General features: G+C 37.9%; 1 protein-coding gene and 1 non-coding gene across 4 annotated transcripts; one reads left to right on the plus strand and one right to left on the minus strand.

The window, feature by feature from the left end:
- Positions 1-1,058: 1,058 nt before the first annotated feature.
- LOC143856160 (FGGY family of carbohydrate kinase) lies at positions 1,059-23,568 on the minus strand. Of its 3 annotated transcripts, none has more exons than XM_077366260.1 (15): positions 23,361-23,566; positions 16,440-16,519; positions 16,027-16,144; positions 15,726-15,904; positions 12,136-12,218; positions 11,764-11,948; positions 8,107-8,168; positions 7,791-7,899; positions 7,592-7,708; positions 7,115-7,234; positions 6,793-6,913; positions 4,416-4,572; positions 2,553-2,625; positions 1,768-1,895; positions 1,059-1,372 (listed from the first exon to the last, which is right to left on the minus strand). In XM_077366260.1, exons 1-15 carry the CDS (start codon positions 23,530-23,532, stop codon positions 1,250-1,252), a joined length of 1,827 nt encoding a protein of 608 aa, XP_077222375.1. In that variant the 5' UTR covers positions 23,533-23,566; the 3' UTR covers positions 1,059-1,249. The 3 variants fall into 3 exon arrangements, 2 of the variants coding, with proteins under 2 accessions (XP_077222375.1, XP_077222374.1); XM_077366259.1 differs by having other exon boundaries at positions 7,592-7,711; positions 23,361-23,564; XR_013238122.1 differs by lacking the exon at positions 1,059-1,372 and adding an exon at positions 2,866-2,941 and having other exon boundaries at positions 1,833-1,895; positions 7,592-7,711; positions 23,361-23,568.
- LOC143856838 (U6 spliceosomal RNA) lies at positions 3,340-3,437 on the plus strand. The gene has a single exon (XR_013238383.1). It is a non-coding gene; the product is annotated as a U6 spliceosomal RNA (small nuclear RNA).
- Positions 23,569-24,224: the final 656 nt, after the last annotated feature.

Below are 24,224 nucleotides of genomic sequence, written 5' to 3' on the forward strand. Positions count from 1 at the left end.
CTTTTGCAAGGTCGCCCTTCAGTTTAGCAATAAACTCAACTCAGCTAAGCCTTCCTCCCAAAGTAGTTGGGGTTGGGTAATGAATCTTTAGAAAAATTTCATGAAAAAGGTGAAAGGATCTACCCGGCTCGAATTGACTTAGTCTAATCCTGACACTAGTTGGGTTCGTCTACATGGATCAATTTCTTCCATTCTATCCAACCCAAGGTCATGGTCTATGTTATATTCCTAGCCTTCAAATCTTTCCTCACTATTCCTACCCAAGTTGTTTTCGGTCTGCTCCTACCTCTTTTTACTCCATCAACTTGGCACGAGTCACTTCTTCTCACTGAAGCATCCAAAGGCCTACGTTGGATATGCCCAAACCATCTTAAGCAGTGCTCTCTCATCTTCTCCTCAATTGGTGCCACCCCACCTTTCATTTTTAATTCGATAGAACCTACCTTTCTAAGGATATCTTCATTTTTAATTCGATCTAACCTTGTGTGGCCGCACATCCATCTAAGCATTCGCGTCTCTGCAACACTCATCTTATGCACATGCTGCTTCTTTGTGGCCCAACATTCTGAGCCGTACAGCATGGCTGGCCTCACAGCTGTCCTATAAAACTTCCCCTTCAACTTGGTAGGTATTTTACGACCGCATAGAACTCATGAAGCATGCTTCCACTTCAACCATCCTACTCTTATTCTGTAGTTAACATCCTCTTCAGTCTCTCCCTCCTTATGTAGGATTGAACCTTCAGTTTAGCATTACATGCAAAGAGGCCCTTAATCATTACAATTTAAACCATTATTAATTTCGTTGGGATAGAACATCCATTCTTGCTTCAGTTATCTAGAAAAATGCTGGTGGTCCATCCAGACTCAAATCTGCCCGCTCCCATTGATCCATAATATTTTTATTTTTATTTTTTTTGAAAAATGACAATATATTCATATTATGCATTACAAGCAGAAGGGACCCTGTACATAATAGATACTGATTCTTATGCCAAGATAAGAGATTTAAATACTGATTCTTATGCCCGCTCCCATTGAACCATATTATTCATCATCTTATTGAAATAAACTCATGAATAAGGCATTTTATTAGAGGATGGAGTTACACATTGATTCATTGCAGAAAGTTCCACTATCTACATATCAAATCTTAACCAGTACTGTTTCCAATGAAAATTTCATGTTTGCTCTTTATACTTCAACCACATGCCTAAAATATCTTGATAGTTGAATGAACAGGTTTTTGTCTAGTTCAATGCTTGCGCCATGATTGAACGGAAAGACAGTTGCTGCTTATAAAGTTGCTGGAAAATAGAATATTTAGCATCATGGTACTTCTTCACCTTCGAGTCTTTAGATGGATGTATAACCTGTCAAAATGAATTGAATTTTGGTCCCTGATTTTGTGAAACAATTGGAGAAGTAATTTGATTGGAATGGGTGTGCCTGTGACTGGCTTAAGCCCTGTTCATTTTGGATTTTGAGAACCGATTGCAAGTCCAAAACTGATTACTGGACTAACTTTGCGTCCAATAATCAGTTTTGGACTCAATCATTTCTCAAAATCCCAAGGCCCTGATCATTTTATATTTTTGAGTCCAAAACTGATTATTAGACTCAAAATTAGAAGTGATTTTGAGTCCCATAATTGGTTATGGAATCACAATCGGCTGTCAAAATCCAAAACAAACAGGGCCTTGGTAAATCGCAAAGCAACAATAGACGAATGAAAGAAAGTTTATTCAGGCTAATGAACTATGAATACCTGACCAGCTGCATTAAGTGCCTTCATACCATCATGAAGGCCCGAATATCTCTTAGCAGCAACAGCACCAACGATGGCAGCACCCAAGAGAACAGACTCACTTTCTCTTGGGAGAATTACAGGGCAACCTGTAGCCCATGAGAGACCTCATATTCGTCAATTTTAAGCTGTATCTGAGTGGATGCAAATGTGCGTGCGTGTGTTCGTGCATGTGGCTGTCTACGTATCTATCATCTTTTATATATATATATATATTGGTACGCTCGAGCGTACAATCCTTTTCCTCATATATATATATATATATATATATATATATATATATGAGGAAACTGTTGGTGAGCTTAAGCGCACCAAACTTATGGTGCGCTTAAGCTCCCCAATCACATGGGTCCCACATTTTGGGGAGTGATCCAAACCATTCATTTGCAAGGCCTTATCATAGATAGGGAGTGTACCAAAAATCAGCTCCATAGGATCATCCTAACCCCTCCATTTGTGGAGGACAAAAAATGGGGCAGATTTGTGTCTGTCCATTTTTGTCCTCCACAAATGGAGGGGTTAGGATGATCCTATGGAGCTGATTTTTGGTACACCCGCCATCTATGTAAGGGACTTTCAAATGAATGCTTTGGATCATCCTAACAAAGTGGGCCCCCATGTGATTGGGCGCTTAAGCTCACCATAAGTTTGGTGAGCTTAAGCGCACCAACAGTTTCCTCATATATATATATATATATATATATATATATATATATATATATAGAGAGAGAGAGAGAGGGACTTGCCAACAATATCAGCATGCTCTTGAATATACAAGGGGTTCTTGGCGAGTCCACCACAAGCAAGAAGTGTGTCAATCTGCAGTTTGAGAACAAAAAGAAGTGAGAAAAAGTCATAACTTACGCTTTGGGCATGTTTGGTAGTCATGAAAAGGAAATTCATGGAATTTTCTGTTGCCCAATAGTGAGAGAGGAGAAGGGGGAGGGGGAGGGGGAGGGGGAGAGGGAGAGGGAAATGTTCGTGAGGGGATCCTCTGAAGAGGATAAAAATGAATGAGAAAATTTTAGGAAGGGGATAAATATCAGGAAAAATATATACCTTTTTTGAATAGGAATTTTTTAAACACGATTTTTAGCACCCTCTAATGCTCTTCCCACTATCTCCTCTGCCACACCTGCTCTCTCTCTCACAATTGGTCCCACAAACATTACATGGATTATTTTTTCATGACTTCCAAACATGCCCTTTACAAAAGATGCCAAAAACAAAATACATCTTATACAGAGAAGGGCATGGGCATACAAAACGATTGTATATTAAATTATATATGCATGTGCGACCCACTCAATCTCCCTTGGACTTCCATGAATGCACCCTCCCAAGCATGTACAGGTGTACATGCACATCCACACATCCATGCATTCATTCATAAGTGCATACGAACGGGAACATAATAACAATAATTCAGTATGGTCCAGGTGTACATGCACATGCATATGCACATCCATACATCCATGCAGTCAAAAGTGCATATGAATGGGAACATAATAACAATAATTCATTACTGAACTTGTCTCTTCGGTGAAATCCGATAAAATTGGAACAATGCTGAGAAGATTAGCATGGCTACAAGGATGACACGCACAAATCGAGAAATGGTCCAAATTTTTACCTTTCAAAAAAAAAAACATTACGGTATACTACAATGAAAATAGTAACCAAGTATAGGCATACTAGCCAAATCATCTGAACTTTTCAAGATAATTCTATAATAGATGTCCCTGGTGAATTTCCAGAAAACTACCAAGGGTTTACCAAAACCCTTGAAGCTCTGAAAACTCATATAGAAAGAAAAGAAATGAAAATTGACAAGTAGAAAGATCATTTCAAAAACTAATTGCAGTAAAGCAAACGCATTCATTGTGGAAAGATGGAACTGGCACACATTTCAGCATGCAATGGCACATAACAATACTGACAAATAAAGGGTCAGTCTCTAGTTCTCATGTTTCTAAGCTGTTATAGAGCAACAAAACCACATGTGATACAGCAAAAAAAGAACCCATAACAAACACGAAGCACAGGCCACTAAGATGGACCACACAAAACTTAAAATGATGAACCTCACAAAAGCAAAATTATGCTAGAAGTTGACTCTAAGAAAGACTTGTTCCTATCTCGAATTACAAAGACACCCTCAAGTACAAAATAAACTTGTTCATTTAATAAGTTATGCATGGATATCGTAGATATGAGTTGTTTACTTTTCCAATAAATTAAGGAAACACTATATTAAGTCATAGATGTCCAAATATCAATTAGCTATCATATTCATATACATTATATAATGGATAATACGTATAGCGGTATAGCAGTATGACTTAATTATATACTATTGCAAGTGATTGATATTGTACTGAGTCAGCACAATAATGGCAAGAGTCAAACTTGACAGGAAGCCTGTCTGAATTTCAAGTTTTTAGACTTTTATGTCAGGGGTTTCCAAACATTGTGTGCAAACAATCAAATGCAAGCATTAATCCAGAATATTTCTCCTTGAGGCCAGAAAGGAAAAAGAAGAAGACGAAGATGGTATGTCTAGAAATATTTTTATTCCAAGACATTCGAAGTGATTAACAGGTACTTACCTTGTGCCCGTGAGAATTGCAGTGTTCCACAATGTGACGCGTGCCGTAGGCAATACCTTGTACTGTGGCAAGGTATAAGAGAGCTAACTGTTTCTCACTTGTATCAAGTGTTAAGCCATAGACCATCCCTTTTGATTTTGGGTCTGCAATGGGTGACCTGGACCATCAAAACATAATCACGTTTATGTTCAGAAATCAAAACTTGAGAACAAGGAGGGGACCAGAAGATTCCTCTTTCATGAAAATTTAGTTAAATATATGAGTTAAGTGAAGCTACACATACGTGTAGCTAACTTAGCTACACCGACGGCTTAAAATACAGTGGGCCCACATTATTTGGGTGATCCAAACCATTCATTTGATAGGCCCTCACATTGATAGGGTGTGCCCAAAAAATCAGCTCCATAGGATCATCCCAACCCTTCAAACTGTGAAGGCAAAAATTGATAGATTTGTGAAGGTTTTTACACGTCCAATTATGCCTCCACAAATCGTAGGGTTGGGATGATCCTATGGAGCTGATTTTTTGGGCACACCCTATCTATGTGAGGGCCCATCAAATGAATGGTTTGCATCACCCAAACAATGTGGGGCCCACTGTATTTTAAGCCGTTGGTGTAGCTAAGTTAGCTACACGTATGTGTAGCTACACTTTTCTCTAAATATATTCTCCATGCATATCGATAAAAAAGAGTATTGAAATGTCTCACAGGCTCACAGCACTAGAGCAAGCATCATTGGAAATGGTTGAAATAACTGTAAAATGAACAGGCAAAGGGGCACTCAGCTATCTTGTAGACAGGGTATTAGACTTCTTGTGGAGTCTCCTTGATGGGACTCCTCTAATGTAATTGAATGGTTAAAAATGGAGAAAAGCCATCCATGGGGACTGGCAGATCATAGAGGAATTTATTCACATCACTTCATTGCTTCAGCTTTTGTTTTCATATATTAAGCACGGAGAAAACCCAGAAGGCAGATTCGCTGGCTAGTGGAGTGGGGGTACACAGAGCTTATAGAATATGATGCATTTCCTTTGCCTGTTCTGTAACTTTTTGGTTTTGTTTTGGTTTTATTATTGTAAGATGGGATTTGTAGGCAATTTCGCAGAAAGCCATTTCGCGGCTGGCTTTTGCATGTGAGAACAGCCACAAAGGGTGACTTAAATGAATAAGACAAAATTTGCCAAAAGTCAACCTGTGTGGCTGTTCTCACATGCACAAGCCAGCCGCGAAATGGCTTTCTGCGAAATTGCCTAGCAAATCCCTTGTAAGATATATAACAAGTTTAAGATCGTCGTAAAACCTTCTACACTTTTGCCTACAAATACCATGGCTTTCTTTTACATGGAAACCATGAAGCAAAATCATAGTAATGCATATTTTCTCTCCAAATAATTCATGCAATAACCCAGAGTAACATTTTAAGTTCCACATGTAATAAGGAGTTAATTCTCAACCACAAGTAGACAGCAGTTTCATCACAAAATTACTCTTTTACCACTCACACCAATATCTAGATAGTATCCTTTGAAGTACCCTCAAAATGATTTGTCTATATGAAAAACTAAGGGATAAGGTCTTGCTTTTAATGGCCATTATTAAAAAATATAAAAGATAAATTAACACCTTTCTCCAACAGCTTAAGCTTTTGGAGAAGTTGGTAAGTTAACATGGTATCAGAGCCAAAGGTTTCGAGTTCAAACCACACGGATAGCAAAAATCCACATGCGATGGTCAGCCAAAAGTGGGACCACATGTGCCACGTGTTTGCCAAGTGGGCCACACGTGTGGGGGAGTATTAAAAAGTATAAAAGATAAATAACACCTTTCTCCAACAGCTTAAGCTTTTGGGGAAGTTGGTAAGTTAACAGCCATGATTCTTGTAACAGGGACATAAAAACTGCTTAGTAAAGACTAAAAGAGTTCCATAACAAAAGAATTGAGATAAACCAAACATTTGGGGTGGCGATAGGCAGCCCAACAGTCTATTCAGAGCCAAAATTTAACTTCTCGTTGGGCAGCCTGGCTTTGTGCATATTCATTTTTTTTTCACAAAACAAATGCCCATATCTGGCCCATTGCCAATCACCATTCCTACAGCTACACTGTATATAGTGACTCACAACAATTAACAAGTCCTCCTGAGCTCCCAAACTTAAAGACAGTAAATTACTCAAAAAGAAATTTCTAGTCTAATTGGAAAGAATGTTCTACTTTCCTATGACAGAAGACAATTATTTAGCCACTGTCACCATGCAAGTAATCAAACAGCAGAGAGGCTGCGCAGAGAGGAATCAAATCAACAGCAGCTATCATACACAACCAACTAACAAATTTCATGCAATATTCCACAATAAAATCTATGGATTTTGTACCTGTTTCCATGGAAGTCTGGAAGAACATGTAAATCTTCAGTCAAAGCGGAAAGGAAAGGAGCATCCAGTTCTTGCACCATTGATTCTAAAATCTTGTTCAGTAACTCATACAGAGAAATACCTGGCAGATATTCAAATAGAAAAACAATGCGATCAAGTTGGCATTGGCCCATTGGGGCGTGTATTGATTAAACAATCAAACTGAAAAAATTCACTGAGTAACAGAACAATCTCCATAGACCAGTTCCAAAAAAAGAAGAAGAACAATCTCCATAGGTTGATAAAATAAAGCTTCTTTAAAAACGTCCATATACAACTTTACCTTGAGAAGCAGCACGATTTGCAAGATGAGGAGAAGCGACATGGTTCTCAATTACGTGATCCAACAAAGCACCAGTTGCACTTTGGCCGCCTTCAGTAAGCCAGTATTCAGGTACCATTGCTGAATATAATAAACAAGCAGAATAAAATCATTGGAAAACAGTCAATAATTGTCCAGCATTGAGAATATTCATTGGCAATAAAATGATGTGACTAACAAAAGAAGAGTAATGCTAAGGAGACCTGAGAGTACGACCGAAAAGGGGACTAAACAAATAGGTTCTCGCCACACAATCACAAGTGACGTAATACATCCCTTATGTTGAGGAATAATGCAAAAAAATTAAAAAAAAATTAAAATTTTTTTTTTTTATCTGCACACATGGCACTTTATCATTGTTGGGCTCCCCCAGAGGTCATACTCTCGGTCTCCATAGCATTTTCCAACAAGAGAATGATTATGAAGTTCAATGAATACCTGACCAAAATGGTCCCCAGACACCTGGAATAAACACTTTACTATGCGACACAGCCATATGGCAAGTAGATGTCCCACAAACCAATACCATACGATGGCAAATTGCATCCTCATCAGCTTCTGGAACGAACATTGTTTCTTAGAGGAGAATCAATTTGTCAGGTCAACCCATCAAACAAAAAAGAAAAATCATACATACCATTAACTCCAGATTCGGATACAGGGACACTTTCCATTACCCCCACACCACCAGCATGGGCATCTATCAATGAAGTTCCAACAGGAATTCCCGCTAAGAGACCCAATTCCTGAAAATTAAAATTCCACTTAGGAAAAATGCAAGAGAGCATATGGGTGGGTTAGTTAGTTTCATAATTTCACATCATGCAATCACCCTCGTAAGCCATGTAAGGAGGGCTTATTTTTTACTAAAATAAATGTGTTTGCTATGTTAATGGACCTCAAGGAAGCGCCACTTGAAATCAATGTGAATTCTTCACAACTAAGGTTCTTGCCTTCGCAGCAGTAGGTGTTAGACCCGATCCCAAAGGATGGCCAGGAAATGCAACACTCCGTCCTGTTTGAATTTGTTAGAACAAAGACACTCATTAACTGCTGCCAGAAAATAAGTATTGAAAATTTATAAATCATATACTTGGTAGAAACAGGAAGCATTATGCCAATCAATGAAGTCAAAATGCGTAAATAAGTACATGGCAAATCTTTTACAAGGTGCTTATATAATGGCAGAATTAAGAACGAACAAACAAGAAATTTCCAATTATATCAGGCCGACAAACATCTACTTATGCTAGATAGCAGGAAATATACAGGCCACATTCAAACACAACTTATCAGGTAAGATCAATAAACTCATAGAAGTTGGAACTAATCAACTTCCCCAGACTGATGATGCTCCACAAATTATACACGAAGGATGCATGCACGACGGAATTCCCACTACCAGATTTATTATCTTTTCTAGCCCATCTTATGTTACAGTTGAACAATTTTTTGTGTGCGTGGCTTCACATACTGTCAAGATTTACATGCCCAAATGGCGGGGAGGAAGAGAAGGCGTTAGGAAAGAAAAGAAGCAAAGCATAAAAAACAATCTAGAAAATATAATTAAATAAAATGTGGTTATTTCTAAGTTCATGCTTCTTGGCTTTCGAATCTAGGATATCAGGGTTTCAATATTGATCTCACAGTTTTTACCCTACTTACGAAACCTTTACTAATTACAAAATACCAATTTACAAGACAAAAGAATAACAGATAATCCTTCTAAATTAATTACTAATTATAATACCCAAATTTAAGAGACAAAAGAAATAACAAAAAGAAGCATAACATACTCACATAGATGCTTACAAATATGAATGATATACATGAAAATATTACTTTCCATGAGGAGAGTAAGCAAATTACATGATGACGACATGAAGAATCAAGGAGTTAAGAAGATGACTCCCATCATTAGTGTTAAAAGAGTTTTATTCAGTTTTTAGAGTATTATTCGAGTCTTTTTAAGTCATGGGGGGTATTAGAGTATTTTTACATTAAGATAGCTTAAGTTCTTTGAGTTATGGCTATTTTAAATAGGCCCCACACATGTATAACGGGAATTTAAGTGGGAGCAAGTCTTTAAGTCCTTAGAAAGGGGTAGTTTAGTCCTTAGGGTTTTTTTATTTGTTTGATATAAATACTTTATGTTGGGTTCATGAAAAAAATACTAAATTCATTTGCTATTGGATACTGTTAGAAGGGTATTTTAGTCTTTATACGTAACACTAGTGCGCGCGCGCGCACACACACACACACACATATATCTAATGTGAGATGTTTGATGGTTTTCAGACCCTCACTTTCTCACTCACTCTCTCTCTCTCTCTTCCACTTCTCTTTCTTCCTTCCATGGAGATTAGGTTACATCAAACATGGTATCTGAGCTCCAGGTTCTGATTCCAGAGTGGTGACGCAACAACAACAACAAATCCAAACAAAAAATATCGCTATGGAGCGAACTAAATGCAATAAAAAACAACCATCAAACCATGGAATTGTGTCTCCAGGTGGTTTTAATCGACCCATTCGAAAAATGGGGTGGCAACCATCGCCTCATAGACAATCAGATCTCCCCTTAAAATCTCAGCCTCATAGATATACCTATAGGACTCACAAGAAATTCTTTCCTGTTGTCCAATCCCTCTATGACCCACACCTACAGAAGAAAAAATTGGAACTTGCATTTTCTGCCAAAAATAAAGGTATCCATCCTGTAAGCTGTACTTAACCACCTCCCAACCACTGGAGTCTATCATTTAAACATCACACAATCCCCATTGTGCCCAGTCTACAATTCTAAAGAATAAAATGCTTCTCATTTGTATCCTTAAATGTCCTGAGGTTGGACCAATTTAGTGTTTAAAAAGTAAAAACCCATCTTTCCACCAACCTACATAGCCCCCAGAAGATGGTGGAAGTGGTGGAAAAGTGATTTACTAGCGCCAAAACAGGGAGAATTCGAACGTTATGGCTCGTTGCCCACATCATCAAAATCTGATACATTTGGAAGAACAGAATCAATGTTAGATTCCAAAATCACAAGCAGCATTTGAACATGACATGGAAACTAGCTTGTGCAGACATGGTTTTAAATTTCCATCGAAACCGATATGAAACGACCGAAATGTCTCCGTTCTCATCTCCACGAAACCAAAACTGTTAAGAATATGTGTTATACTGTATCAGTATATATTACATAATTATATTTATATGAAATGCATGTGAATATGGTGTACATATTATGTCTAAATATTTATATTAATTCAATGTCAAATGTGGCATGTACTGAATTATCAAATATGCATGACAGGCCATATTACTAGGTGTTCGATGTTGTTAAACTACTATGGATGGATGCCTTGTTTATGACATGGTTAATAAGTGTGTATCTGTGCTTATAGCATTTCCTGTAAGTTCCATCTTACAATTATATTATTTGCATCTGTTTCCATACATTCCCGTGGTTTCACAGGATTTCCACTGAAATTTCTAGACAATACTGAAACGTGTTGGTTTTAAAATTCATGCCGTACATCATGGAATCAAATTACTAAAACATGTTGACCTAAATAAGGTGGTCGTCGAAGGTGATTCTCTTAATGTCATTAGATGGCTTCGAAGATCAAAGGTTGTCCCTTGGAGATTCGCATCCCTATTTGATGAGATTCAGGACAGAATTGGGATGGCATCAATTTCGTTTAATCATGTGAAGCAGTCAGCAAATGGTGAGGCGGATAAATTAGCCAGAGATGGTGTCTCTAGGGAGAGTATTGAGTTTTTCGATTATCTTCCTCCCCAGTTCTTGTTTTATTCTCAGTCTTATGATTATTCATTATTCTATCTTCATTGTATCTTTTCTGATGTACTTTCTGGGATCATCTTGGTCCTCTTTTCAATAAAATTATCGTTACCATTCAAAAAAAATACTGAAACGTTTTGGTTTCTACGGCGACCGAAACCAAAATTTAGAACCTTGATTGCAGACACGATCAATGCTAATCTAGCGGGTGCCAAGGCCCAACAGAACTACAAATGCTGCTAAAGTGGAAGCAAAAAGTCTCACCCATCAACCAGTTACCACCACTTACATGAAAACCACTTGATCCAGAAATATACAAATTGAACTTTGATGGATCTTCAAACAGACTCAAACAACAACACTGGAGTTGCTGGGGCAGGAGTAATAATAGACCATCAAAGGCATTTTGTGGCTGGATGCAGTAAATATTTATACTAGTAAACCAGCCAGCAGGTCGAGTGGGAGGCGCTAATATCTGAGTTTATGTTAGCAGTTGATTTACAAATTACTGACCTACAAATAAAAGAGGACTCCAAGGATGTGTTCAGAACTCTTCCAGGGAACCTTCGGGGTGGACGAGATGAGATTATCAAATAATAAATAAGCATGATGTGGTTCTTCAAGTAATGCTCAAAAAATATGCTTAAAAGTAATTGAATCATGATCTGTTTAGCATATCATATCATAATTTTCCAAAGGTCAATAGTTCCATTATCATTACAGTTCTTAATCATCAATAGTCAACTAAGTTGTAAGTAGATGTAGTTATCATTTAGACAGTCTAGGTCAATCTCTCACTACATACCAATTTTAGCATGATTCCCTCCAAAAAGGTCGCCCAACCCAATTTCCTCCCAGAAAACATCATCCCATCCACAAGCTTCCATATTTCTAGAATCTTTCCCTTTGATTTCTTGCATGTGTGCATGACCAAGATATGTCCATTTGCAGACGATTGTGCATAGACTGCGAGTATCATCTCCCGTAGCTCTAGAAAAATGCAACCAAGGATAAAATCCATTAGACATAAACATAACTAAGCAAACAAATAATCCCCCGGGCCGGGATGAGGACATGTGCTACAAATGATTAAAGATTTCTGAACACCAATGTAACCATTTAGTTGAAGCACAGAATAACCCATTTAATAAGATACTCAAGCCATAACATTTGATACCTGTATGACAACCAGTCACTCAAATCCATCCACCTAAAGGCCATGGACCAAGATTCTTGCAAATTCTCTTTTACCCATAAAAGCTGCCAAATTAATTGTAAAAATGTATCAAGTGTAATCTTTAAACCACAAAAAGCAAATGATTTCGAACATAATCGATATGACATGGATCATAAAAACAAGTTATGACTAGTGCTTACAAAGCAATGTTGACATGGTTTGAAGACTCAGGACAATTAAAGGAAGGATGATAATGAATTCTTTTTTTTAAAAGACGTGTTGTTAATGCATTCCTACTATTGATCAATGTTTTAAAGATACGTTATTAATGCATTCCTACTTCTATTGATCAAACAATGTTTTCTTGATCCGAATTCCAAAGATCAATATGCAGTTTGGATTATATATTTACTCAGAAGCTCTAAAGATGCAACCTACAAAATCGTACCGTTGTTTGGATCTTATGTTTGATAGCTTAATACAGAAATATTTGTTAAAAGCCTGCAAGGTGCAGGAGCACCAGTTTAATCAAATGGAGTACCATTCTATGGTGCATGGTGCTACACCATAGCACCATTAGCTGGTTGCTCAGAGGGAGAGACATTTGGGGCGTGGGGGTGGGGGTGTGTGCGTGGGTGGGTGCGTGTGTGTGTGTGGGGGGGGGGGGGGGGGTTAGTTCTTAGTATTTATGGTTTTCTTTTATTTATTTGCTTTAAGTTTAATCTACTTAAGAGCAGTGGGGAGCAGCAACTTAAAACAATGCTTTTCGTACGGGTGTTTGAATCTTTTAATTTATTTTTACAAGTTATAATGTATGGCTGAGATTAGACTATTTTGATGGATGAGATTGTTAGTAGGGTTTGTTTAGAGTATAAAGAAGATTGTTAAGAGCTGTAAAGGAGAATTCATCATTGAAAGTTAATAAAACAATGGTCAAGGTTTTCTCCCCAATGCCTAGATGTACAGACCAGATGAACACCCTTGGTGTTTATCGATCTCTCTCTATCCATTTATCTTTTGCTTCTTTTGTTTGTAAGGTAACAATTTTATTAATAGTGATACTCGATTACATCAACAGAGACAAGGTGTCCCTCTAATACACCAGCAGTTGCATCCTCCCATGAATTACAAGTAAATCTCTCTCTTATTGATTTTCTCTTTTCTCATCTCTTAAAATCAGATCATTCAATATCTGGTCCTTGCCTTTGCTGTGTCAAGTTTGGTATGAGCCAAAGTAGATATGAGATTCGCTACAGTAGCAAGGTGTCAATGAATTCAAAGGCAAAACCAAGTCTGGCAAGGTGAGGTGTTGGAGATACAAAGAATGAGAAGCACAAGCACAGGATGCAAACTTTACAACGTAGAGATAGAGTGAAATGTAGGTACCAGAAGGCAAATGTGACCCTTCAGACTTGCTAGAAAGTGGATTTGAAGATGACAATGGTGATATAAAGATGAAAACCCATTTCATGGTCCTGTGGTTCGTGATTATCTTGAATGAGGTGGACTATAGGATCAATTGGCAAGGGCCCTTGATCTAAATGTGGGAAGAATTAAGGTCGAGGTTGTTGATTTTTATGGGAAGATGCATTCTAAAGATTTCCTTGATTGAGAATCAAGTCTGGAGACTTATCTTTAGGGGTTCACATTATCATTGAAGCACTAATCGATAGAGTCGAATAAGTGGTTGATGCACTTAGCAGGGTTTTACTTCTCCTCCTAAACTCTAAAATAAGGTGATTTGTCTTCTACCTTTCTCCCTATTTTATTCTCCGCCAATAGCTCCTTCAAGGGGAATTTTCAAACTTCCAAAAAAGCCCTCTGCATGGGAGATCCACAAAAAAACCCAAAATTGTGATTTAACCTACAAAAACCTAAATGCTTCATTTGGTTGCACAAAAGCTCGGCAGCCGTAGGAATTTGGTTTGGATTTGGCATGCTATTCCACATTTGGTTGCCAAAATGCATTGGACTCTCATTGATTCCCTTGGATTTCTCTCATGTAATGATTGCTTGTTTCTTTCTTGTCCCCTTATTCCAAAAGCAAAGAATTAAGGTTGAACTTTCTAGGGAATGATGCTCTCTCTATCTCTCTCTTCCCTCTCTCTCCTCTCTCCATATATTGGTAATGACACCTCCTACTTGTTCTCCTACTCTCCCATTATTTGCCGTGCAACCAAACAATACTAAAACAAACCAAACTCCCTTCACAAAAGCTGTCCAAAATTCACTGATCTACCCTTGAAATTAAAAAAAAAAAAAAAACCAAAAGACCCAAAATAGAAAAAATACCAAAATGCCCTTTAACTCCTGAAAATTTACCAAAATGCCCCTAGCATCTTCTTCTTCTTCTTCTTCTTCTTCTTCTTCTTTTTTGAATTCACCTTCCATCACCATGAAGGCCAAGGCAGTTTTGGTGCAGGTTTCAGTGACATATTTGACTCCCTCATAATATACTTTGTTAGAAGACTATCTTACAAATGAAGACAATCGTAAAAAGGTGGGGGTGGCTCCAATTGAGGAGAAGATGAGAGAGCACCGCTTAATATGGTTTGGACATATCCAACGTAGGCCTTTGGATGCTCCGGTGAGAAGAGGCGACTCGTGCCAAATTGAAAGAGTAAAAAGAGGTAGGGGCAGACCAAAAACAACTTGGGTAGAAACAGTGAGGAAAGATTTGATAGCTGGGAACATAACAGAGAACATGACCTTGGATAGGATGGAATGGAAGAAAATGATCCACGTAGAAGAACCCAACTAGAACTAGGATTAGAGCCGGGTAGATTCCTTTTACCTTCTTCATGAATTTTTTCTAAAGGATTCATTTAGCCGACCCCAACTAGTTTAGGACAAAGGCTTTGTTGAGTTGAGTTGGGAAGACTATCTTAACAAGGTCACAGTGGATATAATCATTGTTGTCCATAGGCCCTAACAAAAAGTTTTCAGAACACATCATTAGAAAGTGACCCGCCGTGTTATAAGTATATGGTTTGAACATAAAAGTGCAAAATTACGTATATGGTACATAGCAACTTTTTTGTCGCTTTCAAGCCCATCTTCGTTCTTTGTGTGTGTTATTTCCTATAGAATAAATTACTATGTACATTTGTTATTACCATATTATGTTGTGCACATGTAATCTCTGCCTCATTTTTTATATAAATGTTTTAGTAGATGTATCTGTCCAATCATCTCAAGATGACTTATCCACCTGGATGAGGTAATTCCTTCTCATTCTAGAAGAGGGTGTCACCCAAAAGAGAGGGTGCCTAGCCACATAACCTTCTGGGAAGGTCCATTAGTTATACCCATGGTTTTAGATTTAGGCTGAAATCTGAAATTTCGGATTTTGGATTTTGGAAGGGAACGAAATTTAAAAATTTCGGCCAAAATTATAAGATTTACACCGAAATTTCAAACCTTGGTCATACCAAGAGTGGGATACATGTAGGAGGGGATCACATTGTTATCAAATGATGTCTTTTACCAACTACCAATTGAAAATAAAACACAATGGGCCATCAATGGAAAGAAAATACAGTACATAGGGCACTAGATCTATTTCGGGAAAGGGGTCATACGGAAAGTACCTTTGGAGGTTGCATTTCTGGGGAGAGAGACCCACCACAATACTGTAGTACTGGTGAGTTGCAGGCATTAATCCGCTCTGCCTGCTTTACAGCCCTATGGTCCATCCATACTATAACATTTCTCCTTGCATCACCGCTCAAAGAAACCGTAACAGGAGAGCCATCTGCATCCACGGCAACTGCAAGAAGAAACCAAGTTCTCCAAATAATATCAAGGTAATACCTGCTCCACGTATTTTTATTTTTTTTTAAAAACTAACAATACAAGTGAAAATTGTCTTGATTAGTTAAGATCACGAACCAAGAGAACAAGTAGCAGCAAATCCCAGACCAATTACTTCTTCACCTGCAATATCTGCTAGAGAGCACGCTGATTTAACAGCTGCACAGATTGCATGCCATATATCTGTTGAAGATTGCTAAAACAAAAAACAAAATAAATAAATTGGGTTAGCATGGCAATTCAAAGGATATATGTGAATTTCAAGAGTTCTATTAGAGAAGAAACAGAAAAATATCTAACCAACAACAGTGCTCACATTAATACTGATAAGTATAAGAAACACAGTATTTCATTGGCACTCTTCATTTTGTCACAGTCCAATGGAGCCCTTATAGTCTTTTTTTTTTACCAGAACCAAATACATTTCCCAGTTCAATACAACCTTCCAAGGACACAACAATTAGGACTAACAGAACTCAATTATTTGTTACCTCGATACAATTTCCATCCTTCCATATCTGTATGGGGCTACTGGCCGAACTTAGGAGCCTTCCATTCTCATCAAAGAGACCTGCAATAAGCAACCTTATGTAAGAAACAAGTGTACAGTTATGATTGTAAAAACATCGAACACCTAGTAACATGCCCTCCCGCGCATCTCTCATAATTTAGTGCATACCACATTTCACAAGTAATTCGTATAAATATTTATATATAATCATTCAAAAAAAATATTTATATATAACACATGTACCACGCAATTCATATAAATATAATTATGTAATACATATTAGGGAGCTGATATTTTCACTCCCCCTCATTACGCATGCGCTCCCCTTATAATGTGATTTGACGTGAAAAGTGGGCAACTTTAACTCTTTTTTACGTCAAATCACATTATAAGGGGGGGCGCATGCGTAATGCAGGGGCGTGAAAATATCATCGCCCTACATATTAATATAATATACCACTATTGCACTTACGATTTTGGTTTATGCATTTCAATCGTTTCGATTTCAGTTTCGGTGGGGATGGAGACAATAACATTTCGGTCGTTTCATGTTGGTTTCGGTGGAAATTAAAAAACCATAACAAAACCACTTGAGAACCACATTCCAAACTTTTCACACTAGATTGCAATGATGAAAAGATGATTGGCTTCATGCCCAGACGATCGACTATGGAAGCTATCTTCTTGATTAGGCAGTTAATTGAGAGATTTAGAGAAAATAAAAAGGACCTTCTTATGGTTTTCATTGATTTGGAGAAAGCGTATGATAGGGTTCCCAGGAGTGTTATGTGGTGGGTCTATGAAAGGAAAAAATGCCTACTAAATATGTTGATGTGATTAAGGATATGTACGATGGAGCAATAACTAGTGTCAGAACCACGGATGGCACATTTGTGAGTTTCAAATTACAATAGGATTGCACCAAGGATCAGCTCTGAGCCCTTGTCTTTTTACGCTAGTTATGGATGAGCTTACGGAGGGTATCCAGGATGAGGTGTCGTAGTGTATGTTATTTGAGGATGACATAGTATTAATCGACGAAACCAAAGCAAGGGTAAATGCTAAGTTAGAGTTATGGAGAACTACTTTGGAATCCAAAGGTTTTGGACCGAGTAGGACTAAGACAGAGTATATGGAGTGCAACTTTAGTAATGTAAGGAGACGAGACGATGATGTAGTAAATATGACTGGACAGGAGGTACCTAAGAGGGATATCTTTCGCTATCTTAGTTCAATTCTACATAAGGAAGGAGAGATTGAAGAGGATGTTAACCATAGAATAAGAGCAGGTTGGTTGAAGTGGATGCTTGCCTCGGGAGTTCTGTGTGACCGTAAAATCCCTACCAAGTCAAGTTAAAGGGAAAGTTTTATAAGACAGTTGTGAGGCCAGCCACGCTGTACGGCTCAGAATGTTGGGGCACCAAGAAGTAGCATGTGCATAAGATGAGTGTAGTGGAGATGCAAATGCTTAAAATGGATGTGCGGCCACAAAAGGTTAGATAGAATTAAAAATGAAGACATTCGTAAAAAGGTTGGGGTGGCACCAATTGAGTAGAAGATGAGAGCGCACCGCTTAAGATGGTTTGGACATATCCAACGTAGGCCTTTGGATGCTCCAGTGAGAAGAGGTGACTCGTGCCAAGTTGATAGAGTAAAAAGAGGTAGGGGCAGACCGAAAACAACTTGGGTAGAAATAGTGAGGAAAGACTTGATATCTAGAAACTTAACAGAGAACACGACCTTGGATAGGATTGAATGGAAGAAAATGATCCACGTAGAACCCAACTAGAGCCAGGATTAGAGCCGAGTAGATTCCTTTCACCTTCTTCATGAAATTTTTCTAAATGATTCATTTAGCCAACCCCAACTAGTTTGGGACAAAGGCTTTGTTGAGTTGAGTTGAGTTTACACATCATGCACAGTTTTTGTGCAGTAATAAATAACATCTATCTATGAAAAAAAATGATAGAATTACATAACATGTGACAAACTGTAATCTCCCCTCTCTTCATGCCTTCCCTTGCCAATTTATCAGTCATTTTGTTGGATGATCGTTGCATATACTTGAAGACTGGATTGAGAGTTGAGACTCTACAAATACAAGTGTCTCTAATATGAAACCCGCAAGCCTCCATGAACCCATTGACAATCTTTCAGCTCATTAGATTACATTTCTAGATACTCCTCCTACCTAAAGTTCATAGAACATCTTAACAAGTTAGTAGAGAGGAATCTTTTTCCTACAAAATGCTGATGTCGTTGATCTTGATCTTTCCAAAAGTAAGGTCGAACAAAATTCAAGAGTCCTAGGCATAAAAGCACTAAACAAGTTAAACAAAGAAGAAGGAAGGCCTCAATATGAAACGACAGAACTAAAAAACAATCTAAGCAGAAAGCAACCTTGACGATCCCAAGCACAGAAATCCTTATCAATCTAAAAAGTAGAAACATAAGCCTTCTCTAATATAAGGTACAACTCAGGAAAACACTCGAAAGAATCATATTATTTTAAGGTTTGTCATTTCTGCCCTGAAGTGCCGTACATAGGTTCTAGGGTATCATTAAGTGACAATATTATAGCCTAGCAGCTAACCCTAAAGCAATGGCCGAGGTCAGATAGCCTAAGTGATCATTTAGCCTACATGGGGAGTTTCTGTTTGGTTTAATCAATATGGGGTATTCAACTAGTATAGGAAGGCTTAAGAAGAACGAACATTCCACACCGAAGTCAGGCGCACAAACACTTTCTAGGAAGAGACCAAATTGATAACTTTCTATATCCTCAATCAGCGGTGATTGAAAAAAATATCAATAATGGACATGCCATTAGCATTTTCTCTGTCCATCTCTAACATGGTACAGAAAAACAAATCAATAAAAAACTAGCAAGATAATGATCCAAAAAAAAAATTCAATGCCAATATTCTAATACTTGGGAGAAGACACTGAAAGACCCTAGCATGTAAAAAATTTGATGGACTAGATTCGATCCGACAATAGGCAAAGCAATGGAAAATTGATGAAAGATGCAAACATACAAAGGAACACGAGATATACGCCGTTCGGCGCAAAAGACTACGTCCATAGGCAAGAACCGATTTTTCACTATGAGAAACAGATAAATGAAGATTACAAGAGATAATCCCAAATTCTCTCACTTGAAAAAACTCACTTACCACAATCATGGGATTTAAATAAAAACCTTACCTACTTAGGTTTTCTCCTAAACCTAACATGACTCTCTCTCTCTCTCTCTCTCTCTCTCTCTCTCTCTCTCTCTCTCTCTCTCTCTCTCTCCTTGTCTAACTAGGAAACAGGAGAAATCCAATGCTTTTCCAAATTGTCCATGTTGGAGAATTTTGTAAAAAGCTCTTTAGGAATTTTTTGTTAATAATTTTATAATAGATTAACTATAATCCTTCAAAATAATAAAATATGTAAATCAAGAAAATGTTAGAAATAGTCTATTTTGCGGATCAAGGCATGCTAGAAATAGCGCTATCTTTAGAGACGATACGCCCCTTCTGCATTGGGTTTGCCGGCGTTCATCTCCCAAGATTTAAAAATCCTCTGGGTTTGTTTCTATACAGTGAAACGCTCCCCACGAACTCTCATCGCCCGTATCACAAACAACAATAAAATATAATAGATGTAAAAATCAAGAGGAAAATCCACAAGGTGGTTTTTCTAAGTGAAAAGTGGTGTTGTAGGAAAGAGAGATCAACTAAGAAGAAGATGTTCTCGTTTTAAGAGATTAGAGAGAAAACGTTTTAGGAGATAATTAAGGGAAAACGTTGGCCACGTCTCCCCTAAAGTCTCTCTTTCTATAACGACCCACTTCCTCCAAAATGTTTTTACCACATTTACTTCCTAAACTTTATAGAAAGTTAAAAACAAAAGCAGGTAAATATACATCAAAGTTTCTAAATCAGTTCCAACAATCCCCCACATGATTTAAAATTTAAAGTATACAGGCAAGCGACTTTACTGTGCAATGGGTACAGTTGTCTTCCGGACTTGAATCTACACTTAGTGTTAGTAAGTTTCCGTCTGAAGGAGTTGTATTGAACTAAGTCTTGAACTAGGTAGCTGAGTTCAGAGTTCATCTCACCACACACACAGTACGGACAATTAATTGAGTTTTGGTCGATTTGGCCCATTACGGTCATGGGACCAAATCTTGTTTTCATAAGTGTCTTTAGGGAGTAGCCCAGCTTCTCACAGTATCGACCTTACTACCATGCTCACATAAGTGAGTCCTCTAAGGGTGCTATGTGACCTACACCCTGTAGAATCCTGGCTTGGACTAATTAGGAGATAATACTCATCCTAAAACCGTTATAGTCATAAGCACTACACCATAGGAATGAGACTAAGGATACCCCTCAAAATAGTCAGTGTTCCTCCTAGTCACCCTACAACTTCATTTTTACTCATTGAACCTCTTCATGGGATCTCCAATCACAGAGCTTGGGTGTCTACTACGGTGGCTAACTTATGGGCATCACTCCCATTCCCCTGGATTTAGGAAATAAATGTGGTAAAAATATTTTGGAGGAAGTGGGCCGTTATCGAAAGAGAGATTTTAGGGGAAACCTGGCCAACGCTTTCCCTTAATTCTCTCCTAGAATGTTTTCTCTCTAATCTATTAAAAAAAGAATGTCTTCTTCTTCCTTAGTTGATCTCTCTTCCCTACAACACCACTTTTCTCTTCGAAAAACCCCCTCATAGATTTTTCTCTTGATTTTTACATCTATTATATTTTATTATTATTTGCGATACGGGCAATGAGAGTTTGTGAGGAGCGTTTCACTGCACAGAAACAACTTCGGAGGATTGTTAAATCTTGGGAGATGAACGACGGCAAACTCAGTGCGGAATGGGGCGTATCGTCTCTAAAGAGAGCACTATTTCCAGCGTGCCTCGATCCACAAAGCATGCGATTTCTAACCTTTTCCTTGATTTACATATTTTATTATTTTGATAGATTATAGTTAATCTATTACAGAATTATTAACAAACCCTCCAACAGTCCATCTCGCCCTATTTGTTTCTTATTCAAATAAGGAAAACCACAACATACTCTCACTTTCATAGAAAAAAGGCATCAATCCCAACAATCTCCACCTTGGTTTATTTCCTAGCCACCTTCGAGATTTTCTATTGGCATCGCTAACTGTTTGCCGAAATCGCATACATTTATTAACCTCCTGAAATAGCAACTACACAAACCATCAAATCATCTTAGTCTTGGCTTTTTCTAACTCGATCAACACTGCCAATGTACACATGTAGCTGCCCCGAGTCAACTTCTAAAGATGGATCTTGATCTGTCTTCTTCCAGTCATCGTCATTTTTCTTCTCTGTCTTGTCATTCTTTTCCTTCAGCGCCTTTATGTCGATTAGCATCCTCGGAGTGTCAATCAGTGGTCCACTTACTAATCATTGTACCAATTGTAGAACCATAACATGGGAGTTGATTGCATGTCAAAACCTATTGATTTGTATGGACAACATTGATTCGCACCGAAATCGTAACCGACACATTGATCGAATGTCTCTCTACCAATCTATTTTTTGAAAACCCGCAAACATGACCTGGTTTGATCAAAACCAAATCCAAACTGCATCAAATCTATTGAAACATCCTTCAAATCACATGCTCTAATTTCCAAACACCAAAAGGAAGAGAAACAATGCCCCACCTGTATTTAAAATACTACAGAACGATATCTAAAAAATTACACAGATTTTCTTCTTCCTCCACCTAGGTCACTAACCTTGCACTCTGATATCCCAGGTCAAATCCGATCCAATCACACATAAAACAATGAAAAAATAACAAAAGAAGCAAAACACACAAGGAGAATGCAAGATATGCATTGTTTGGTGCAAAAGCCTACATCCACCGTGCAAGAACCTTACAAGAGATTAATCTCAAATCCCACAACTTGCAATCCTCTCTCTTTCTCACCTAGTCTAACTGGGAGGAACAAGTGGATCCGACGGGAAACCACAAGAGCCCCATTTTCGTGAAATCAAAGCACAAATCCCATCATAGCATGTAGACACAGAATTATCTAAAATGTGCCAAAACATTAAATGGACAACACATAAAACCAATGAAATCCAACAGGTAAGGGTTAAAAGGAAAAGAAAGAAAAATCGAAATTCAACTAATATCTGTATTACCAAAATTTAGAGTCAAAACAGAAACAGGACTATGCAGAATTGTAAAACAACATTGCAGAATTTCTCTAAAAACATGTCATCTAACAAGATATCATGTTATACCACCAAAAAAAAAAAAATCTTCCAGACATTAGAATCAAGATAAAAGTAGAACGAGCAACTCATGAACTAAACACGCAGCATGATTTCCACCAAAATTATCTAAAAATCAAATCACCACCAAAACCAAAATAAAATGATACAGAAATCAACAAAAAAATTTATAAAATAAAAAAGAAGAAGAAGAATCTATCTACAGCAATAGAACAGTGATTCATCAAAAGAACAATGGGCGATGATTTTTCTGCCCCCTTGTAGGATAATGCGCACCCCTTTTAACCTGTTTGACGTCAAAAAGCGTAAAAGTATGCCCACAATTCACGTTAAAAAAGGGGGCGTATTATCCCACGGGGGGCGTAAAATCATCTCACAAAAATTAACCTAAAAACATGATTTTCGTACCTAACACCAATCGAAGAGGAAGAAATTGGATAAAAAATTCATCAATCGAAAAGTAAAAAAATCTATCGTAGAACAGAAAGAAAACAGGTGAAAATAAGGGAAATGATATATTTACCCCCTTTTTGTACTGCGCTTTTACACTAGAGGGGGGCTGTCGCGAGTAAAAAATAGGGGAGAAAATATGATAAGATAGAGAGAGCAATAGCACCTGCCCGAGCGCTGCCCGTTCCAACATCTATGCCGAGGAAGGCTTTTGGGGCAGAGGAACCGGTCATCTCCACGGAGGCTGAGGAGGTTCGAAAAGAGGAGCGAGGGAGCAGAGGCGTAGAATCTCGTACTGCTGGTTTAGAGGGAGACCATGGCCTGCTTCTTCCTGACATTTCTTTTTTCGGATTAGAAAGGTTGGATTTTGCTTTCCTCTTTTAAGCTCGGGATTAGTACTAATCAAAGAGATTTTGCGCACAAGGTGGATGTGGATAAGGATTATCCATTAAATTCCACGTTGATAGAATCGGTTAATTGAAAGTGTAAAATATTGGCTGGGATCCATTAGTGGGGCCCACAAGATTACTTAGATGGATGGCCCGAGGACTACCATTTCTCTTCCCGTAGTTGTGGATGCAAAGAAGAATTTGATTTGCATTTCTCACATTTGCAACCTTTTTTGCATTGTAATTTGGATCCGGATCAAATTCTTGGATTTCCGACTGACAGTGAAAAAAAATCAGATTTCCAAATATACTGTGCAAATAAGAAATTGGAAATCCACAGATCTGGCAGTTTCCTTCACCCTCTTTGCTCCTCAACATTTCCCCTCCGGTATGAATTACCCCATTCCCTCTCTGCCTCACTCAACATGAGCTGCCGGATCTATTCATTTTGTATTCAAAACTCAATTCCAAATCCAAATACAATATATGAGGTATCCAAACGGGCTTATTTGATTTAGGGAAATGATATTTCCCCCTAAACAGATAAAATGTTTGGTTCACTGCTTGAGGATAAATTCACCCCCTTTTACTTTTTCATTGCGTTTAAAACTTAACAAATAACGTTAAAGGGGGGATTTTAT

Source organism: Tasmannia lanceolata, unplaced genomic scaffold, assembly GCF_043159265.1.
Source record: "Tasmannia lanceolata isolate RefF3 unplaced genomic scaffold, GAP_Taslan_0.1 ptg000023l, whole genome shotgun sequence".
Taxonomy (NCBI): Eukaryota; Viridiplantae; Streptophyta; class Magnoliopsida; order Canellales; family Winteraceae; genus Tasmannia; species Tasmannia lanceolata.